At 36.6% G+C, this 21,429-nt stretch overlaps 1 protein-coding gene across 3 annotated transcripts in view; it reads left to right on the top strand.

Annotated features, from left to right (window-relative positions):
* Positions 1–21,429, top strand: part of FSIP1 (fibrous sheath interacting protein 1) — a 221,863-nt gene that overhangs the window by 14,644 nt on the left and 185,790 nt on the right. For all 3 annotated transcript variants that reach the window (XM_045823146.1, XM_045823147.1, XM_045823145.1), the window contains exons 3-5: positions 8,155–8,338; positions 12,285–12,439; positions 13,672–13,765. In XM_045823146.1, the coding sequence (XP_045679102.1) occupies positions 8,155–8,338; positions 12,285–12,439; positions 13,672–13,765 (433 nt within the window). The remainder of the gene's footprint in view (positions 1–8,154; positions 8,339–12,284; positions 12,440–13,671; positions 13,766–21,429) is intronic.

The raw sequence follows: 21,429 nt of genomic DNA, 5'->3' as shown, positions 1-21,429 counted from the left end.
TTATGTTGAATCTATAGATTGCTTTGGGTAGTATGGAGATTTTAATGATGTTAATTTTTCCAATTCATGAACACAGTATATACTTCCATTTATTTGTGTCTTAATCTCTTTTTTCAGTGTTGTGTAGTTTCTGAGTACAATCTTTTACCTCCTTAGTTAAGTTTATTCCTAGGTATTTTATTTTTCTTGTTGCTATAGTAAATGGGATTTCCCCCCCTAATTTCTGTTTCTGATAGTTCATTGTTGGTATACAAAAATGGCTTCAATTTCTGAATATTTACTTTGTATCTCGCTCTTTTGCCAAATTCACTTATTAGGTTGAGTAATTTTTTGATGGAGTCTATAGGGTTTTCTGTATACACCATCATGTTGTCTGCAAATAATGACAGTTCTACTTCCTCCTTTCCACTTTATTTGCCTTTTATTTTCTTTTTCTTGTCTAATTGCTATGGCCAGAACTTCCAATACTATGTTGAATAGAAGTGGTGAAAGTGGACCCTCTTGTCTTGTTCCTGATCTTAGTGGGAAAGCTTTTAGTTTTAGCTCTTTGACTATGATGTTGGCTGTAGGTTTCTTGTATATGGTTTTTATTATGTTGAGGAATGTTCTCTCTACTCTCACTTTGCTGAGTGTTTTTTTCATGGGTACTGTACTTTATCAAATGCTTTTTCAGCATCTATCCATATGATCATGTGATTTTTATTTTTCATTTTATTTATGTGATGTATTACATTTATTGATTTGCATATATTATACCATCCTTGCATCCCTGGGATGAATCTCACTTGATCATTGTGGTGTATGATTTTTTTTAAAGATTTTATTTATTTACTTTTAGAGAGGGGAAGGGAGAGAAACATCAATATGTGGTTGCCTCTTGTGCATCATCCACTGGGGACCTGGCCTGCAACCCAGGCATGTGTGCTTGACTGGGAATCAAACTGACAACCCTTTGATTCACTGACTGACACTCAGTCCACTGAGCCACACCTGCCAGGACTGATCTTTTTAATGTATTGCTGGATCCAGTTCGCCAATATTTTGCTGAGGATTTTAACATCTATGTTCATCAGTGATACTGGCCTGTAGCTTTCTTTCTTTGTTGTGTCCTTATCTGGTTTTGGAATAAGGATAATGCTGGCCTCATAAGAAGAGTTTGGGAGTCTTCCCTCTTCTTGGATTTTTTGGAATAGTTTGAGAAGGATTGGGGTTAGCTCTTCCCTAAATATTTGATAAAATTCTCCTGTGAAGCCATCTGGTCCAGGGCTTTTGTGTGCCAGGAGTTTTTTGATTACTGCTTCAATTTCACTAGCTGTTATCAGTATATTCAGGCTTTCTGCTTCTTCTTGACTCAGTTTTAGGGGATTATGTTTCTAGAAATTTGTCCATTTCACACAGCCTTTCAAATTTCTTGACATATACTTGTTTGTAGTAATTTCTTACAATCCTTTGTATTTCTGTGGTATCAGTTATAATTTCTCTTTTTGTTTCTGATTTTATTAATTTGCATCCTCTCTTTTTTCTTGATGAGTCTGGCTAAAGGCTTATTGATTTTGTTTATCTTTTCAAAGAATCAACTCCTGGATTTCTTGATCCTTTGAATTGTTCTTTTTCTCTCTGTCATTTAATACTCTATTTTTCTTTTCTTAAAATATCTAATCTTGGTGTTTTTTTAAGAATAAGTTTTTTCATCTGTGATATGGAATAATTTTTTTTTGTTTTAGGGTGGTTGCACACAGCAATTTTGAATCTTATGGTGGAAAAAACTGCAATTTTATGAATGCATACTTATTTATTCTTTTGATTTGTGGCTAGACTCTGCATTGTGACACTCTTAAATTTTTTTTTGTCCATTATGATTTAGTGTAGGAAATAGCAAGCACTCTAAGCATTTCCAGCCCCAAAGGACTGAATACAAGAAATTCACTTTCTCAACATCAGAACCACAAAACTGGTGACTAGACATGCAGAGATAGTCAACTGTCTTCACTATTTCTTTTCAACTTCCTATCAAGATGGCTTCTACCTCACTTCTGGGGTCTAAAACTTGTGCAGATACACCTAACTGGATAACCCTAACATGCATTCAGAACCCTACCTGCTAGTGGCTTTGTAAAATACAGTTTCTAGCTTAGCTCTGTTTTGTTTCATCTGGCCCTGCATCATTACTATACTGTGTATTAACTCTTGTAGCTTTGTAACAGTTCTTGATATCTGGCAGGTTGGGTCTCCCCATCCTATTCTTTTCTAGGACTATTTTGGCTGTTCTTGGCTTTTTATTCTTTTTGCATTTTAGATCAGTTTTTCAAGTCCTATGATAAATACTCTTGGAATTTTTATTGGATTGCTTTGAATTTATAGATTAATTTGGAAAGGTCTTCTAATTTTATACTATTAAGTCTTCACATCTGTTAACATTGCATCTTACTAACTTTTCTTGTTTCTAATTTAATAACTTTACATACTGTAAAATTAATTCTTTTCGATGTATAGTTTTGAGCTTGGCAAACGTGAAGAGTAATACTCCATCATAAGATATAAAACAGTTCCATTACCTCTCAAAAATTCCCTCCTGTTACCCCTATGTATACAATTTCTATTATTAATCCCTGAAAACTCCTGATGTTTTCTGTCCCTTTAGTTTTTCTTTTTCCAGAAGGTCATGAGAATGAAATTAAAAAGTATATAGATTTTGAGCCTGGCTTTTGTCTAATGGCACAATGCATTTGAGACTCAGTGATGTTTCATGTATCAATAGTTCACTCCTTTTTATTGCTAAATAATATTCCATTGTGTGGATATACTACAGTTTGTTTATCCATTCTCCCATTAAGGAATATTTGGGTAGTTTGCAGATTTTGATGATTTTGAATAAAGCCATTATAGTATTTATATACTGATTTTTTTGGGGGGGAGGAATAGGTTTTTATTTCTCTTAGGTAAATATCTATGGGCGGGATCACTGGGTTGTGTAGTAAGTGTATGTTTAACTATAAGAAACTCAAATTGTCCTCTGTTCCCACCAGAAATGTATCAGAGTTCCAGCTGTTTTGCATCCATTGATAGTTAGTTTTTTTAAAACAGCCATTCTGATAGGCTTACAATAGTAGCTCTTTACATTTTAACTTGCATTTCCCTGGTGACTAATAATGTTGATATGTTTTCATGTGCTTATTTGTGGTCCACATATCTTCTTTGGAAAGTATATGTTCAGTTTTTATATATTTATGTTTTTAAATTTTGTTTTTCTGTTGTTGGCTTTTGAGGGTATTTAATATATTCTAGATAATGATTTACAAATATTTTCTCCCAGTCTATAGCTTCACTTTTAATTTTTTTAATTGTGACTTTGGAAGAGCATTTTATGTTTTCTCAAGTACAACTTAATTAATTTTTTTCTTTTGAAGATTGTAGTTTTTTTGTTGTATGTAAGAACTCTTTGTCTAACTCAAGATCCCAAAGATTTTCTCATTTTTTTTGAAAGTTTTCTATTTTATGTTTTACATTTAGGTTTTTTGTAGTCTCTTTTGTTACCAATGAGAAGGCTTTTGGTAAGCTCAATATTTATTTGAGTGTGGGTTGTCTAGTTTAGATGTTTTTGTCTGATTGCTTTGTTTTCTCTTTGTCTTTGTATCTACTATTACTTACCTATGTATGAATTTATTTAATTTTTCCTTCTGGAGACTAGTACTTCTTCAATCTAAGAATTTGTATGTTTCATTTATTTTGAAAAATTTTTAGCTATTGTGTTTTCATGTTTCAAATATTTCAAAAATGTCTTTTTTTTTTTCTATTTTGTCATCCTGGAAGTCATATTAAATGTCTGTAGAATCTTTCCCTCTATCCTTCATGTCTGTTATATTTTTTTAAGTATTTTTTATTTATTTGTTTTCCTGTGCTTTATTCAGGGGCATTTTTAACATGTATTTTGTAATTTTTGAATTACTTCTTATTGTATATCAAATCTCTTTTATCTGTCCACTGATTTTTTTAAATTTAATGATATAGTTTTAATTTCTGGAAGTTCTTTTTAGTTTATTTTTAATCTATCTGTTCTTTACCATATCTTGATCTCTTTTTTAATTTAAAAAATACCAAATAAAATGTTTATATGATTATTTTTATCAGCATTTTAATATCTTGTTTTTTTTTGTTTATTGTGATTCTTTGTTAGTGTTGGTAATATGTTCATGGCTTTTAAACTTTTGGATTGTAGCTGGGAATTTCATGGAACCTGATTTGAAACTGTGTCTTCCAGAGCAGGCTTGTGTTTGCTTCTTTGGGATGCCTGAGAGATGTCTCACTAGCATGAATTCCTCTCTCTCTCTCTCTTTTTTTTTTGCCAGTTTTTCAGCTTTAAGCATCCCAGAACATGTGAATAATATAAATCGGAACCCAAACCCACATGAAGCATGACCCTATAGTTGCAAATCTCAGGGAAGGCTTTTTCATACTTGTATCTTCATTCTTTCCCTGTGCTTTTGGCTAGATATGTTTTTCACAGAGGATACACCTCTTTGAGGCATCTAGCTTTATGGAGCGGAAGAGGGAAGGTTCCTTTCCATCTCCTTGCCACCCCCTCTTTTTTTAGATGTTGATTTTTTTTCTTGTTTTTTAAAAAGATTTCATTTATTTATTTTTAGAGAAGGGATGGGAGAGGGCAAGAGAGGGAGAGAAACATCAATGTGTGGTTGTCTCTCATGCGCCTGCTACTGAGGACCTGGCCTGTAACCCAGATATGTGTCCTGACTGGGAATCTAACCGGTGACCCTTTGGTTTGCAGACTGGCACTCAATTCACTGATCCACATCAGCCAGGGCTAAAGATACTGATTTTTAGAGAGAGGGGAAGGGATGGAGAAAGAGAGGGGGAGGAACATCAATGTCAGAGAGATACATCAATTGGTTACCTCTTGAATGGCCCCAATTGGGACCAAAACCCAGGCATGTGTCCTCCGGGACCTTTTGGTTTGCAGGATGACGCTCTAACCTGCTGAGCACACTGGTCAGGGCAATTGTCTTCTTGTCTTGCATGGACCCAAGGCCTATTCTCCTACCGTTGGATGTTAAAACCTAAACCCGTAGTTTTCTAAGGCCAGCACATTCTCATTTGTCTCTTTTACTTCTACCCCCACCCCCAGCCAGGAACCAGGGCAGCTGCTTTAAGGATTTATAAGGCTCCTGTTACTAGTTTTCTGTTTTCTTTTAATTTCTGTCTACTGGCAGCTTCCCTAGTGTTCTTGTGAGCTCATCTGTGTATTTCTAAGTAGATGGAGGGTTTTAGTTCATTCAGTTTTCCAGAGACCCAAAATTGGAATCTGAAAACAATTTTAGGTTCTTTAGTTCCAAGCATAGTGGTTATAAACCTGAACTCTAGAGTCAAGGGTTTAAATTGGCTTCTGCTGCCCATATTTTATGTGATTTTTGGAAAATTACTTTAACTCTCTCTGTCAGTTTTCTCATCTGTTCAAACCTCATAGGCATGTTTTAAAGATAAAATGACATAAAATGTTTAAAGTTCTTAGAATAGTGACTAGCACTTAGTATTCAGTACTTCTTAGTTATTGGTTTCAGTTCTTCAACTCAGTCCTTTCTGTGTTATTCATAGCATTCAGCATAAAGTCTGGTGCATAGTAAGTATTCACAGAATATGTGTTTAATAAATTTAGAATGAATATTTTCCCACTTTATGTAGGTAGGATAATACACAAAGACCTGACGAAATTTAGAGTGGCATGGAACTAGTATTTCTGCTTATATACTCCTGGGTGATGATTTTTTGTAAAGCAGCAACTTTACAATATTGACACATAGGTTTTAGTACATAGATTAATACTGCTTTGTTCAAGACTTGTTTACAAGAAAAGTATCAGTGATCAAGTAAGATTTCATTTTAACCTACTAAGCTACTGTTAAAACTCTATCATATTTTGTTAGTTAACAAGGACTTTGATAATTATGTAAAAGGGAAGCCTAAAAATTGTGATTTGTGTTAACAGGTTCATGGAAGATAAGGTTTGTGTTAGGCTGGGGGAGAAAGCCACGGATACACTGCATGCTGACTGCTGATTGCACATGAGCCAGTGACTAAGAAACCTTGTATACGTATGGTCAGAATAATGAATCCTGGGATTTTGATTAGTTCTGTTGTTCAAATCTGGTTTTTATTAATATCTTACCAAAATTTTCTATGTGGCAGAAAATGAGTTTAAAATGCTAGATTTTTAATGAAGTTTCTTTAGTAATAATAGATTTCTCATTCTAAGAATTTTGGTTTATTGTTACTTATGAATATTTTCCCCCAAAGAACCTATAGTTGTAATTTGTTTAAAAATTTCACATCTCTCAGGTAGGTAATCTAATTGTTAGAAAGGTTTTTATAGGGTATTTATGTTTCCTGGGACTAACCTGCCAGGTATGGAGTCGGGGACATGGAGCAATGAAAAATGGAGGTGGGAAGTGGCTTTGAGAATGATGAAGAAAGGAAAATCATACACACAGGCCACAGGGCAGAAGGGCAGGAGGGTAAGGAACAGAGAGGCTAGTGGGCAATGAATGGGCTGGGGAAGCTGGGTGGGGCACTATGGGTAAAATTGTGAAATGGGCCGTTTGCTTTTTGTCCTCCAGTTCATCTTTTTGCCTTATTGCTTGTTCTAAGAGTTAGGATTGTGTGGGGTGATGCATACGAAAGGTCTTTGTGTATCCTAAAGTGTGCTATATGAGTATATTGCTAATATCTAGTTATCTTTTGTCTACTTTATATTCCCCTATAAAAAAACTCATTTTCAGAGTAAGGTCGGCTAAATTCATTTATGCTATGATATAAATGACTGACAAGGCTCACGTGACCTCTCCCAGCAATTTCAGCATTTTCACAGAACTCTATAGCCTTAAGGGTTTACTGGATATTATAGAATTTCAGATTTTACCTGGCTTTTGATAGATGTGTTTTTTTGAACAAGGAATCCTATTTAACACCTCTGAGATTACATAAAGTAGGCGTTGTTTTGTTTGTTTATAAATTGGGCCTCCACTGTACTGGATCTGTTTTCTTCTGTGTCAAGTTGGGTAGCAGTGCCTTTACCATAGGGTCATTGGGTGGAATGAAGGAGGCAGTGTGTGCTAAGGTACTTAGCACAGGACATGGCTAATAGTAATTCATCAATAAATGGTGGTTATAATTGTCACATCACTGACTCAGCTCATTTCTGCTGGGATTTATGCAGTAGTTCAGGTGAACAGAGATGCTCCTGCAGTCCTGTATCCCTGGCAGTTTATTCTCAGCACCACCAACCTTCTGCCGTGGAGATTCCCAAGGGGGCACAGTTACAACAGGAGAGAGAGCGATCACAGGATGTAGAGGACTGAGGACAAGGGCTGGAGCAGTCAGTCTGTCCATTGGGAGGGAAAAGGTCCTTTTCTCAGAGGTGGCTGCTTCTCTCTCCTTGAGGTGTAACTCTCCCTTGGGCTGTGTTCATTTCCACCTTGACTCTCACTGCCCTGCGAAGTCCTCAGGGCCCTATGATCCCTGTTTTCTCCTGACTCAGCCACGAATGTCTTTTCTTGTTCTCTCTCAGGAAAATACAGCTGTGGTGTTTTCAAAAGGAACTTTCCTAAAATGGAAAGAGAAACCATAATGAAATAGAAAAACTGTGAATGGCATAAAAATAAATTAATCACCAAAGCACATGATTCTGGCTTGAAGTTCACTAGAACCGCATCTCAATTCAGACTATTCACTTTTCAGCTGTTCAATAGCTAGCCACATGTGGCTAGTAGCTATGGTATTGTATGGGACAGCACAGCTCTTGACTTCTGACTAATCACCTGAGTGTGAGCTCCGGGAGCGGGGACCACTGTGCCTCATTCCCAGAGCCTGCCTGGCGGCAGTTCTCGTCAGGACTGATGCCTGACTTTTCTCCATTATTGCTAGAAATTGCTACAGAATGGTCATATTTATTTGGTGCAAATTCTTATTAAATTTAGCTGTGTAGTTAAATTGCATTTAATTAAAAAGTGTTATTTTCCTAGAATACTTTAATGCTAATGTATGTGTGTTCCCTTATATACTTCTATTATTTAAAATAGTCTAGAAATTTAAAATTTAAAACCATACATTGTTTTTGAAAAATGTTTCTTTGAAAATAACTTTTAGGTTGATACTGCAATCAAGTTGAACTCTGATGAAGAGGGCCCCTCATTAAGCAGTAATCCAGAGGGAGGTAGAAGCTGTGATGATGATAAAGGGGAAAACTACACCGAGAAAATAAAACTGGCTGGAGAGGGGTCAGGTGAAGATTTGAGCTGGGTTCAACATCAAATAGTCTCTAAATGTTCAGGTAGGTGATTGGCTAATGATAATTATAGATGTTAAAATATTAGAATTAGATATGTTTTTTATCAGTTAAGTAGAAATAATTAAAAATGAGTTATTACTTTGTGAACAAGCAGTTATTATTTAGAAGAATATTAATAGTCCTTAAATATACTTAGAAAAATATGTCATTTAATAAAATTATTGTGACCATTTTACATTAATCAAGTAGGAAATATTTCTGCACTTTATTACATGAGTTATTATTGATCTTTTTGATGACTAAAATTGCACAATAAAATGTATCGTGTAAGTTATACTTTTTTAGGGATAATCCCATTTGATCTTAGTCACTTTTGGATTTTAAAAGTCTTCTTTTTTCATGGTTATTAAATTAATACTGGTCAGAGTGAATTAGAGCAGCAGTTCTCAAAATGTGGGCTGCAGAGCTCTGGGGATCTCATAAGACCCTTTCAGGGGCTCTGCAAAGTAAAAACTACTTTCACAATAATACTGACATTATATTCTAGTAGTATAGTTTATCATAATACTGAAATAATCTATTTGCTTTCCTGCCCAGTGAATGGGCATTTGCACTGATGGTACAAAAGCAACATTGGTAAAATTGCTGATATTTTTCCCTGACTGGTGTGGCTCAGTGGATTGGGTGTCATTCTGCAAACTGAAAGGTCACCGTTTTGATTCCCAGTCAAGGCACATGCCTGGGTTGCGGGCCAGGTCCACAGTTAGGGGCATGTGAGAGGCAAATGATTGATATTTCTCTCTTGCCTTGCTGCTTCTCTCCTTCTCTTTTCTCCTCCCTTCCTCTCTCTCTCCAAAAGTAAATAAATAAAATCTTGTAAGAAAATTGCTGGTGTCTTAGCATGAATCAAGGCAAGGGTATTAAATCATACTATTAGTCATTGTAATCCTCTTGACCAGGTACTGGCAGGAAAAAGAAATATCCGGTGTCACTCAAGAAAGTCTTTGGAGCAGTAAAAATTAGTAATTTTATGAAATCTTGACTTTTCAAAACATATCTTTCTAATATCCTGTGTGTTAGAATGGGAGATATATATAAAGCAATTCTGCTGTATTCCAAAATGTGAAGGCTGTGTTGAGGAAAAGTACTTGTGTGATAGTTTAAGCTGAGAGCTGAGAGCTCCACTTTTTAAATGGAGCATCATTTTTACTTTAAAGAATGACCAACAGAAAAACTGTTATCATTCAGACTTGGGTATTTGGCATTCATTTTTTTAAAAATAAAATGAGCCTATTAGCTCAAGGAAGACAATTTACAGTATTTTTTGTCAATGATAAAATTTGAACAAACTTCCAAGTGAAAATTAGAATTTTGGAGAACTTATGTATGTCCATGTGATCTCGACAGCTTCCCAGCACTTCGACTTGTTTTGTTTTTGGCTCCCCATTGGGGAATCGAACCCCTGTTGTCCTGAATGGACTTTTCTGATAAATATTGGTGGCCATATTAACACATGTGATTTTTTTGATATTGTGTACTGAAATATGTTAATAGGTTGAAGGTCAACATAATTCAGTAAAATAAAACAGAACCACTCTTTTCCAAATGACCAATGCAGGGTAAAAGATCCCTTTAACATGAAAGATAGATCCATGGATTTAATGGAACAAATACAAAAAGCTCACTGATATGGTTACAGATTTTTCATTATAGCTCACCTTTTAGAGACCAACCCTTGTTGATTTATATAGTGTGAAAGGAGAGTATCACTGCTATATGAAAAGGCTATTAAATTTCTCATCTTTCCTGCTACATGTCTGTGTGAGGCCAGATTTTCTTCATACACTTTAACTAGAATAACATTGCAATAGATTGACTTCAGAAGCAAACATAAGAATTCAGCTGTCTTCTATTAAGCCAAATACTCAAAAATGAAAACAAGGCCATTCCTCTCAATATTTTTTAAAAAATATAGTTGTTAAAATGTTCTGTTTATGTTAATATATAATTAGTAATAATGCTTATTATTTAAAATGAATAGATACACTATTTTAAATTTTTATTTCTAATGCAATTATTAATAGATATAATTCACATAAACAAAAGCTACTTTGGGTTTTGAGTAATTTTTAAGGCTGTAAAGGGAAGCTGAGATTCACAAATTGTGCAGACTGCTTATTTGGAATATGTTTGGGATGAGATCAGCTCTCAGAGTTAGGTCAGGTAGTTTAGGCTTATAGTTATCAGGAAACAAGGTATTGTAGTTGAGATTAGCTATCACCCAGTTTCATTGTATTTATATATTTTTTGGCATTTGATGCATTTTTTTATTGTTGTTCAAGTACAGTTGTCTCCATATTCTACCACCACTTTCTCTTGTCACTCCCACCCCCGCCTCCCATCCTCAGTCCTTCACCTCTTTGGCTTTGTCCATGGGTCCTTTATGATCCTTCCCTTTGTTTCAGTACTGCACGAGTTACTTCAAAATGCCTGCTATATAGACCACCTGTGTGCATGGAGCCTGAGAACGCTCGGATTTGCAGTTGGGAATTAGAACTAGAGGCTGTTGCATTTGAAGTACGTAAACAATAAAATTTGCAAAGCCTCTTTATTAATATCAGTATTAATCAGTATTCTTTTTTAAAAAAGATTTTATTTATTTAATTTTAGAAAGGGGAAGGGAGGGAGAAAGAGAAGGAGAGAAACATCAGTGTGGGGTTGTCTCTCGAGTGCCTGGTGACTGGGGACCTGGCCGGAAACCCAGGCATGTGCCCTGGCTGGGAATCGAACTGGTGACCCTTTGGTCCGCAGGCCAGAGCTTAATCCACTGAGCCACACCAGCCAGGGCCATCAGTATTCTTTTTGGGTAAGTTATTCCCCCTAAAAATATTTTATTTTCCTTAAAGAGAAAGTAATATACATTATAGAAAACCATCATTGGATTCTTTGGATTTTCAAAAGGCACAAAATTTGGCTTTTCTTAGCATAATATGCCATTTCTAATGATCTAAATTGGGGTAGTAGAGACTTTAGTATTTGAGCATTTATGTTCATTGCCAGATTATTATCTTTTGTCAGACTTCACAGAGGAAGTATTACCTGCCTAGCAGTGAAGAGCTTTGGCTCTGGAGTCAGACAGATCTGGGTGGAAACTGACCCTGCCATTTACTAGCTATATCATCTTGGATATGTATGTGACCCAGTTACACATTAGCCTCAGTCTACAAATTTGTAAAATGGGAATACTAATTATAGCACTTCACAGCATTATGATGAGGATTAAGTGAGATAATGTATGTAAATAAAGCACTTAACACTGTGCCTATCAGGTAACTCTATAAATGTTAGCTGCTGTGATGATAAAAGTTTCTGTAGAGTCCCTAATTTCAAATAAGTTACTATGAGTTATCCACAACTCAAGAACACTTTTAGGTGCATCAAGCAAATAGAACAAGTAGAAGGGGCATAGATAAAGGTGTCTGGTTACATGGAGCACTTTTCTGAATTTGTTTCTATGTGTTGGAACCTTTTTGTGTCACTATGGCATGCTGTATTTTACCATAGCTATTGTGCATGTACCTTCTTTTTCAGTTAGTCTGAAGCAGCTCTGGGATGGGGTCTTTGTCTTATTCCTTATTTGTTAGTCATGGATATAGAAGGTATAGCAGAATGAAAGAGAAAGAATTTGGGGGATAAAAATCATACAAAACCCACTTTTGGGTTCAGTGCTATAATTTATTAGCTATTTAAAAGGGCCCATCTATCTCAACTCTAGAGAAACATGTCTATTTCGCAGGATTGTTAGATAATTATATGAAAAAATACATGTGAAAGCAACTTGAAAATCGAGATACTTGACCCCAGTGTTAGTTATTACTATCAGCCATAAACATTTGTTGACTGAAAGAAGAAATAGTAAAAACAAAACAAAACAGAGCTTTAAGGTTTGCTAAACTTCAAGCTTATTCCCACTTTCAACACAATATAGATGAACCCAAATTAAAAGAATTAGATTCTCAACTTCAAGATGCTATTCAGAAGATGAAGAAGCTTGATAAAATATTGGTGAAGAAACAATATAGAGAAAAAGAAATTAAGAAGCAAGGTCTAGAAATGAGAATAAAGCTATGGGAAGACCTTAAGGTAAGAATTGTGTAACCATATTCTGACATGTAAGAAGCAATTTCCTCTGTGATGAGTAGGAAGAGCACGGACTGTGGTAGTTATTCATGTGGTCTGCGTTGACTGATTTATTTTGTGGAGGTAGGTAATTTTCCAGCACTCAGGCACTGCACTGGCACTGCTGTGTTCATTCCCTGTGGACAGCAGCCCAGTAGGCCTCTTACCAGTGTTGGGTGGGGCTCCTCCATTTCTGGAATAGAAAGGGGTGTGATGCCTCCTTTCATTAAGCATGTTACTTGCTTTTCTTCAGCAAGTTTACATTTTGGAGATAAATGTACAAATATACAAAAATTTAAACTCCTTGTTCTCATTATTATTTGAGTAAGTGGGGGAGTTCATCATTGCATATGCTGGTCAAGATCCCTTTGGGAAGCTGTCAAGTGCTTGAGGCTCGAGGTCTGAGACCATACTCTACTTGCTTGTGTCTTAATATTTCTAGTGCTTGATTAACTGTCCTTGGCCTTCTTGGACCTCTTATTCTCTGTAGTACTGAGGGGTAGATGTTGACCAGGTGTTAGCACTGACTTGATATATAGCTATTGGCTCACACTTGAACTTTGCCCCTCAAAGGAGAGCACTTTTAAGGTAAGAAACAATGTAATAACTGGTTTTGATAAATTCCTCCTTGATCAATTGACTGACTTTGGAGGACGTTTCCCAGGCAATAATATAGCAATTAAGAATACAGTTTTACAAATTTCCCAGGAAGACCACTAGGACAGAAAGAAAGCAACATATAAAATGCAGTGCTTTAAACTAAAGAAATAATCTGTGCAAATTTTAACAGAAAAATATTAACCTATCACTTATTTCTATTGAATCTCAAAGCAAATTTTTACCTTGGAAACAGAATTATAACTAGAAGCATAATAAAATACAGTAGTAATCTTGAAATATCTGAAATTGTAATTTGATCATAGACTCATTAGTTATAAAAATATTAAACAGAATCTTAAGAAACATTAAGCAAGGTAATCATGATATAATGGTAGATATACACTCCAACGCTTTTTGCGAATACTTATTGACAGAATTTTGAGGGGACAGGAAACATTGATGGAGTTCCTAATTAGACAAAAATGACCCGAGTCGTCTTGTTTGTGTATGCACAATTGGAAACCTCATTGAAACTTAACAAAATATCAGTGTTGCTTTATTTTCTCATATTTAAACTTTCATTTCTCTTTCATCAGTCTGCAAAAAATAGTGAAGCTTTGCCAAGTAATGAGGAAATGGAAAATACAAAAAAGTTTCTAGCTTTGACTGCTGCATCAGAAGAAACTGTTGGTGAGTGAAATTGACTCATCTTTATTTTTATCTAAGTCATAGAATATTTGGATTAAGGTAAAATTCCCAATTTAATTATTACTATTTTTTCTTTGTGAGTTTAACTTTTTTTTTTTAGAGGACATGATCACATTAGGTAGGATTATTTGGAACTACCTTGAGCTTAGGTATGTTTTAGAATTTTTAAGGGCTTATATCTGCTCAAAGGTGGGGGACAAGGCAGTGAAAAGTCGGGGAATAGACAAAGCATGTCTTTGCTTTACTTCCTGTGTGTCTTAGCTGCCTCTGTACACCCAGTTTATGCTGACAGTCCCCTAAAGGCCCAGGATCCTCCTGTGAGGTATCTTACTCAGGTCTCTGCAATCCCTTTCATAAAAATCCATTACTGATTTGTCCTATTTTCTGTTCTTTCACAGTTCTTTTTAAAGACCAACCAGTTAATTTTGCCCATATGGTTCTACTTCTCCACTTGCGTGTATGTATATTTGTGATTCCTCTCCTCCTCCTCATCTTCTTTTATCTTCTTCTTCTATAGAACTATTATGTAATCATGTAACCTATTTAAATTACTTATATAGTGGTGAAAATTTTAGGTATTGGGAAGCAGTTGATGTGTTTTGGAAGGACACTTTTTAAATCCTTTAACTATATCGTATAAGTGGTCATCTAGTATTGGTTGAGCATTAGACTGGCTTCAAGCAGGGGCTTCTGATTTCTCTGAGGATCCTGGAATCCATTCATCTTTTACAAAGTGAATATTTAACATTTTAGAATCCCAAGAACCTGATACAGGCTACTGCAACTCTTTAGCATGAGCTGTGATGTGGATGAAATTCCTTCACGTTTGTTCCTTTCCAGTCCCATCAGTGAGAGCTCAGAAGCTGCTTGGGTCTGTCTCTATGCAGAGGGAGAACGGTACTGGCCAGCTCCTGCCGGTAGTGAGTTCAGTAGTGTCTCTCCGAAGAATTCATGTCTACTTGGAACCTCAGAATGTGATCTTATTTGGATCTCTGCATGTGTAATTAGTTAAAATGAGGTCATACTAAATCAGAGTGGGCCCTAAATCTAATAATTGGTATCCTTATGGGACTAACAGAGATGCAGAGACACACTGACATAGGAAAGAAGACCATGTGAAGATACAGGGAATGATTAGAATAATGTAGTTATAAACCAAGGAACCCCAAGGATTCTGGAACCACCAGAAACTAGGAAGAGGCAAAGAAGGATTCTTTTTTATTTTTTAAAAAATTTATTTATCTATTTATTTGTTTTGTTGTTGTTCAAGTACAGTTGTCTACATTTACTCCCCACCACTCCCCCACTACCCCAGCCATCCCCACCTCCTTCCACTGCTTCCACCCCCCTGCCCCCCTTGGTTTTATCCGTATGTCCTTTATAGTTGCTCCTGAAAATACTTCCTCCCTTCTCCTCCATTATTCCCTCCTACCTCCCCTCTGGTTACTGTCAGATTGTTCTTAATTTCAGTGTCTCTGGTTATATTTTGCTTGCTTGTTTGTTTTGTTGATTAGGTTCCACTTAAAGGTAAGATCATATGGTATTTGTCCCTCACTGCCTGGCTTATTTCACTTAGCATAATGCTCTCCAGTTCATCCATGCTGTCACAAAGGTTAGGAGTTCCTTCTTTCTTTCTCTCCATTCCATTATGTATTCCATTGTGTAAATGTACTAGAGTTTTTTGATACATTCATTTACTGATGGGCACTTAGGTTGTTTCCAGCACTTGGCTATTGTAAATAATGCTGCTATGAACATTAGGGTGCATAGGTTCTTTTGAATTGGTGTTTCAGGGTTCTTAGGGTATAATCCCAACAGTAGAATTGCTGGGTCAAAAGGCAGTTTCATTTTTAGTTTTTTGAGGAAATTTCATACTGTTTTCTACAGTGTCTGTACCAGTCTGCATTCCCACTGACAGTGCACTAGGGTTCCCTTTTCTCCAAATCCTCACCAGCACTTGTTGTTTGTTGATTTATTAATGATGGCCATTCTCACTAGTGTGAGATAATTTCTCATTGTGGTTTTAATTTGCATTTCTCTGATGGCTAGTGATGTTGAGCATCCTTTCATATGTCTCTGGGCTGTCTGTATGTCCTCCTTGGAGAACTGTCTATTCAGATCCTTAGCCCATTTTTTAATTGGATTGTTTGTCTTCCTGGCATTGAGTCATATGAGCTCTTCATATAGAGATCAAACTCTCATCTGTGGTATTGTAGGCAAATATGTTTTCCCATAAGTTTGGTCCTGTTTTTATTTTGATAATGGTTTCTTTAGCTGTGTAGAAGCTTTTTAATTTAATGTAGTCCCATTTGTTTATTTTTTCTTTATTTCCCTTGCCCTAGGAGATAAAATGTCAAAATATTGCTGCATTGAAAATGGCCTTTTTTTAAAAAAAATATTTATTTATTTTTATAGAGGGGAAGAGTGGGAGAAAGAAAGGGAGAGAAACATCAATGTGTGGTTGCCTCTCACACGCCCCCTACTGGGAGTCTGGCCTGCAACCCAGGCATGTGCCCTGACTGGGAATTGAACCAGTGACCCTTTGGTTCTCAGGCTGACACTCAATCCACTGAGCCACACCAGTGAGGGCTAAAATGGCCTATTGACATTAACCTTTTCAGTCACAGAATTACCACCAAGTGAACTTTTGGCCCTGGGGGGCAAGATGTTACTTTTCAGTTGCCCTTTCTCCAAAATTAAATGAGAATGATCAAATACATTAATTTTTAGGACTCATGATATATATATTTGGCTTAAACTTATAGAACTTACAGGTGTAGCTCTGGAGTCATGTGACTACTGTAGGCCTTATAGACAGTTAGTCATGTTCGATTAGTACTGGTGTTGTTTTTTTTTTTTAAAGATTTATTTATTAATTTTTAGAGAGACGGGGAAGGAGAAAGAGAGGAAGAGAAACATCACTGTGCAGTTGCCTCTGGGGTGCCCCGTACCAGGGACCAGGTCTGCAACCCAGGCATGTGCCCTGACTGGGTATTGAACTGGTGAGCCTTTGGTTTGCAGGCTGGTTCTCAATGCCCAGCCAAGGCATTACTAATGTTCCAACATGGAAATTAGTTGGACCTAATGAGCTGGAAGCTGAAGTTACCAGAGGCTTGAACATTATGTTCAGAGAATCATCATTTTAAATGATCACGTTAGAGTTTCAGTTTTTAGATTTTTGAACTCTTAGTCAATTATTATATATTGCCAAAGCAGGTAAGATTTATGTGGTTTATTTATATCGAATACTTATATTTCATTTGACTTTTATGGATATACTTATTATTTATATTTATAAGATTTATAAAATTGATTTTATTATGTATTGGTGGAGCAGGTGAGATGCAAAAGTGGGCTTGAGGTACAAGAATTGGGAATGCAAGACAGGTGAACCAAATGTCTGATGCTCCTCATTCTTGTTACCGTCTATCTGAATTAGCTCACACTTGACCAGTTCACCAAAATAAAGAGACAATATTATTGTATTCCTATGTCTTCAGATTTAATTAGAACTTTTTTGATACTGGTCTTTTATAGAAAGCAGATTTCTTAGTATAATTTTCTGTTGGCTCTTTATATCACAGGTATGTATTTAGCAGTTACAAGTCTAATTTTTGAAAATATTTAAAACAAAAAGAGCTAGTATTTATTTTAGGTTACATTATTAACCTAATTACACATTTAAAAATATTTTATATAGCATAATTATTGCCTTACTCCAAAAGAGGAAACTTTTGGAATCTTTGGTTTCAGAAAGGTATTATTAGCAGAGTATGAAAGAAATAAATAGAAATGCGAGAGTTCAATTTGACCGCATAGCACAGATTTTTGAAAGTCTCATATTCCTACTGCAACATTAGCAGCATGTTATAAAGTGGTATGAAACTGCTTATATCTGTTTCATTCTGAGATTAGCTTCCCATGTTATTCACTGAACTTTGGTTACTTCTTAATTAAAAAAATATGAAATATTAACTAATTAAAATTATTTCGATTAGGCACATATGTAAGTTTTAAGGTAAAATATTCCTATGAGGCTTATTATGAAAACAAATCTTTTGCACGGTTTCCCTCCACAAATGGTTTTTCTTTGTTACCAGGAAAGCACAAAACCCTTATAAATTGTCCAGTAGATGGCAGCATCTAGTTAAAATACCTTCTTTAATGAGGGCTCTTGAAGATGTTAGAGCCAGATATATTTGGACTTGAGCTCTAAACCCACCTGTACAAACATACCCTAACCTACTTTCTATCTTTATTCTTATTTTTTCCCTTTAAAGAAAGGGAGAAAGTCTTGGGATGAGTAGTATTCTTTGTGTCTCCCAGTTATTTCCTTAACTTTTTATTTGAGGAACTTGATGGACTTTGGAGTGGGGCACGGTGGCAGCCTCCAACCTCTTCTCCAGCCTCCCAGGCACAAAGTACACCCTAGGTCCTTTCTCACAGCACAAATAACCGATAGCAAAAGAAGGTATTTGTTGTTGAGTTGTTACTTGGTTGTATTTATAGGTACTGAATAAAAAGAGGCCTTGACTTTGAGACAAAGATAAAAGCCACACTAAATAGAGTTTTACCACATTTTGACTTTATAATCCAGAATTAATAAATAATTTCAAATTTACTGAGATTTTGAAGAAGACAGTATGGTGCTTGCTAGAGATCTCAGTAATACTTTTTTATATTTTAAGTTTTTTTTAAAAGATTTTATTTATTTATTTTTAGAGAGAGGGGAAGGGAGGGAGAAAGAGAGAGAAAAACATCAATGTGTGGTTGCCTCTCATGTGGCCCCCACTGGGGACCTGGCCTGCAACCCAGGTATGTGCCCTGACTAGGAATCGAACTGGCGACCCTTTGGTTCATAGCCCACGCTCAATCCACTGAGCTACACCAGCCAGGGTAAAAAAAATTTTTAATCCTCACCCAAGGAAATTTTTTCATTGTGTGTAGAGAGAGAGAGAGGAAAGGAGAGAGAGAAACATGGGTGTGAGACAGAAACAGAGATCAGCTACCTCCTGCATGTGTCTGGACTGGGGATCTTATGTGCTCGGACCCGAGATCAAACCCGCAATCTAGGCATGTGCCCTGACTGGGAATCTCACCCTCAGTGTTTCAGTTATGGACGATGCTCCAATCAGCTGAGCCAGACCAGCCAGGGCTTGGTAATATTTTTAAGGTTGATCCTACCCCATTTTTGAGGGGTCACATTTAAGTTCTTCTAGAGAATGTTGTGAAAATCCAAACTTTTTACTATACCAGCAGTTTTCCCTTGGTTTTTAGCATTTATCTGATGGATAAAAATAGAATTCAGTACTCTCTGAGATAGATACATTCAGTGGTAGGGTTGTTTGTTTTGGTGTTTTTCATAGACATTATTCTTTTTGGCTTTTGTCACATTTGCCTCTTGTATTTCCAGCTCCAAATTTATGTGTGTGTAGGCACACAACAGCAGCATATTAGTCAATGCCTTTCATGATCTGTGAATATCTCTTTCAAAGTGCTTTTCTGTGAAATTCAGGTATATGATACTTATGCTTTTAGATGTTAAGATTAAATATTCCACACCCTGCCTCCACCCCGCCAAAAGAATCTGGTAGTCTATTTCTGCTCAGATTTGTAAAGGACTGAGAGAGAAAAATCATATAACTGTGCTAACTGGTACAGCTGAAGAATTCTGGTTTTTAATCTATGCGATTCTCAGTATTGCCTAGCAATTTCTTTTGCAGTCTCCAAAGTGGCTATTTTAAATAGTTACTACATATTTAACCTCCTAATTTCTTCTTCAAGTTCTTCACTCTGGCAGTCTTACTGTCCAGAGAAAATGGATCAGCTGGGTGGGAATCCCTTCCATATTCCGTCTTCCTGACTCTAAACTGTACGCTGTGCCCCTCTGTCCCCCTTCACTCTTACCTTCGATCAGCTATTTTCAACCTTTTTCATCTCATTGGCACATGTACACTTACTAAAATTCTGCGGCCCATCAATATATTTTTTGCTGATCTGACCAAAGAATAGGTATGATTTTGATTCATTCAGAGTGGATGGCTATTGTTGTGTTGGCTGTTGTCATTTTTAAGCTATTTAAGGGAAAAGAGTCAGTGCCCCTGACTAAGTAATTTGGTACTGCATGTTTTAAAAATTCTTGCTGCACGCCATTGTGCCTCCCATGGCACACGGGTTGAAAATTGCTGCCTTAGACCAAGGGAATATGCTCTTCTAGAAGGCCAAAGTCAGCAACATCTCATTCCTTCCACCCTGCCACTGACTGCAGATCCATCAGTTATTCCATTTCTCACCAAGAGCGTCACCCTCTCTCTTTTCTGGCTCATTCCCTTCAGTTTGTCGTACTTAAATCTTCTGGTCCTAAGCAGAATCAAAGAGCCATATAAAACCTCCTCCCTCAGTCCTTCATCCCACCCCCAAATAGATACCACTCAATTTTCCTCCTCTCCTTAAAAGTCAGACTTCTCAAATATATCCTAAGAACCCTGAAATACCAATCAGAAAGAATACATGCACCCTATGTTCATAGCATTGCTGTTTGTAATAGCCAAGATTGGGAAACAACCCAAGTGCTCATCTATTAAGTGCCTAAGTAGATGAGTGGGTAAAAAAGCTGTGGTACATTTACACAGTGGAATGCTATGTGGCTGTTAAAGGAAGAAACTTACCTTTTGCGACAGCACGGATGGACCTGCAGATCATGCTAAGTGAAATAAGCGAGCCAGAGAGAGGCAGACACCATATGATCTCACTTATATGTGGAATCTAATGAACAAAATAAACTGACAAACAAAATAGAACTGGAGGCATGGATATGTGGAATAGACTGACAGCTGTCAGAGGGGTGGAGGGAGGGGGAATGGGGTGAAAGAAGGTACAGAGATTAATCAAAGCACGTGCATGCGTAACCCTAAACATAGTCAGTACTGTGGTGATGGCCAGAGGGAAGGGCAGGGGCTGTGTGGAGGAGGGCAAGGTGGGGGAACCTAGGCACACTTGCTACCTGGTCAACTTATAACTTCTTAATTCCTCAGTGGTATGCGTTTTCCCCATCATCAGTGGTCTTACCTCATCAGTGGTCTTCCTAAATTCTTAACCTAGTGACATACTTCCAATTTTTATCTCACTTAACATCTCTGTAGCATCTGACACAGTTGACCACTCATAGAATAGTAGCATTTTTACTGGATTCATTGTTCCCTGCTAGTTCTCCTCTCTGTTCCTCCCTCCCTTCTTTCCTTCCTATTGTGGAAACCTAATCCTCCTTTTGTATATTTTCTCTATTTTGGTTAATGGTTTCACCATCCATCCAGTCTTTGTGATGGTTAGTTTTATGATGCCCAGATGTCTGGTGAAGCCTTGTTTCTGGGTGTATCTGTGAGGGTGTTTCCGGAAGTGACTAACATTCGAATTGGTGGACTGAGTGGAGTGCATTACCTTTCCCAATGTGGGTGGGCATCATTCAGTCTGTTGAGGGCCCAAATGGAACTAAAAGGTGGAAGAAGGGAAGATTTGCCCTCTTTCTGCCTGACAGCTGGAGTCGGTCCATCCATCTTTTCTAGCCCTCAGTGACGGTTAAATTACCTTACTAATTCTAAGTATCTTTATTTGTTTGCTTTGGGTCTTGTTAGTTTATGATCTCCTAG

The sequence above is a fragment of the Phyllostomus hastatus genome, unplaced genomic scaffold (genome assembly GCF_019186645.2).
Source record: "Phyllostomus hastatus isolate PE091 unplaced genomic scaffold, TTU_PhHast_1.1 phas_scaffold_501, whole genome shotgun sequence".
NCBI classification, from domain to species: domain Eukaryota; kingdom Metazoa; phylum Chordata; class Mammalia; order Chiroptera; family Phyllostomidae; genus Phyllostomus; species Phyllostomus hastatus.
The sequence above is the reverse complement of the archived record's forward strand: the minus strand, read 5'-3'. Positions and strand labels throughout refer to the sequence as shown.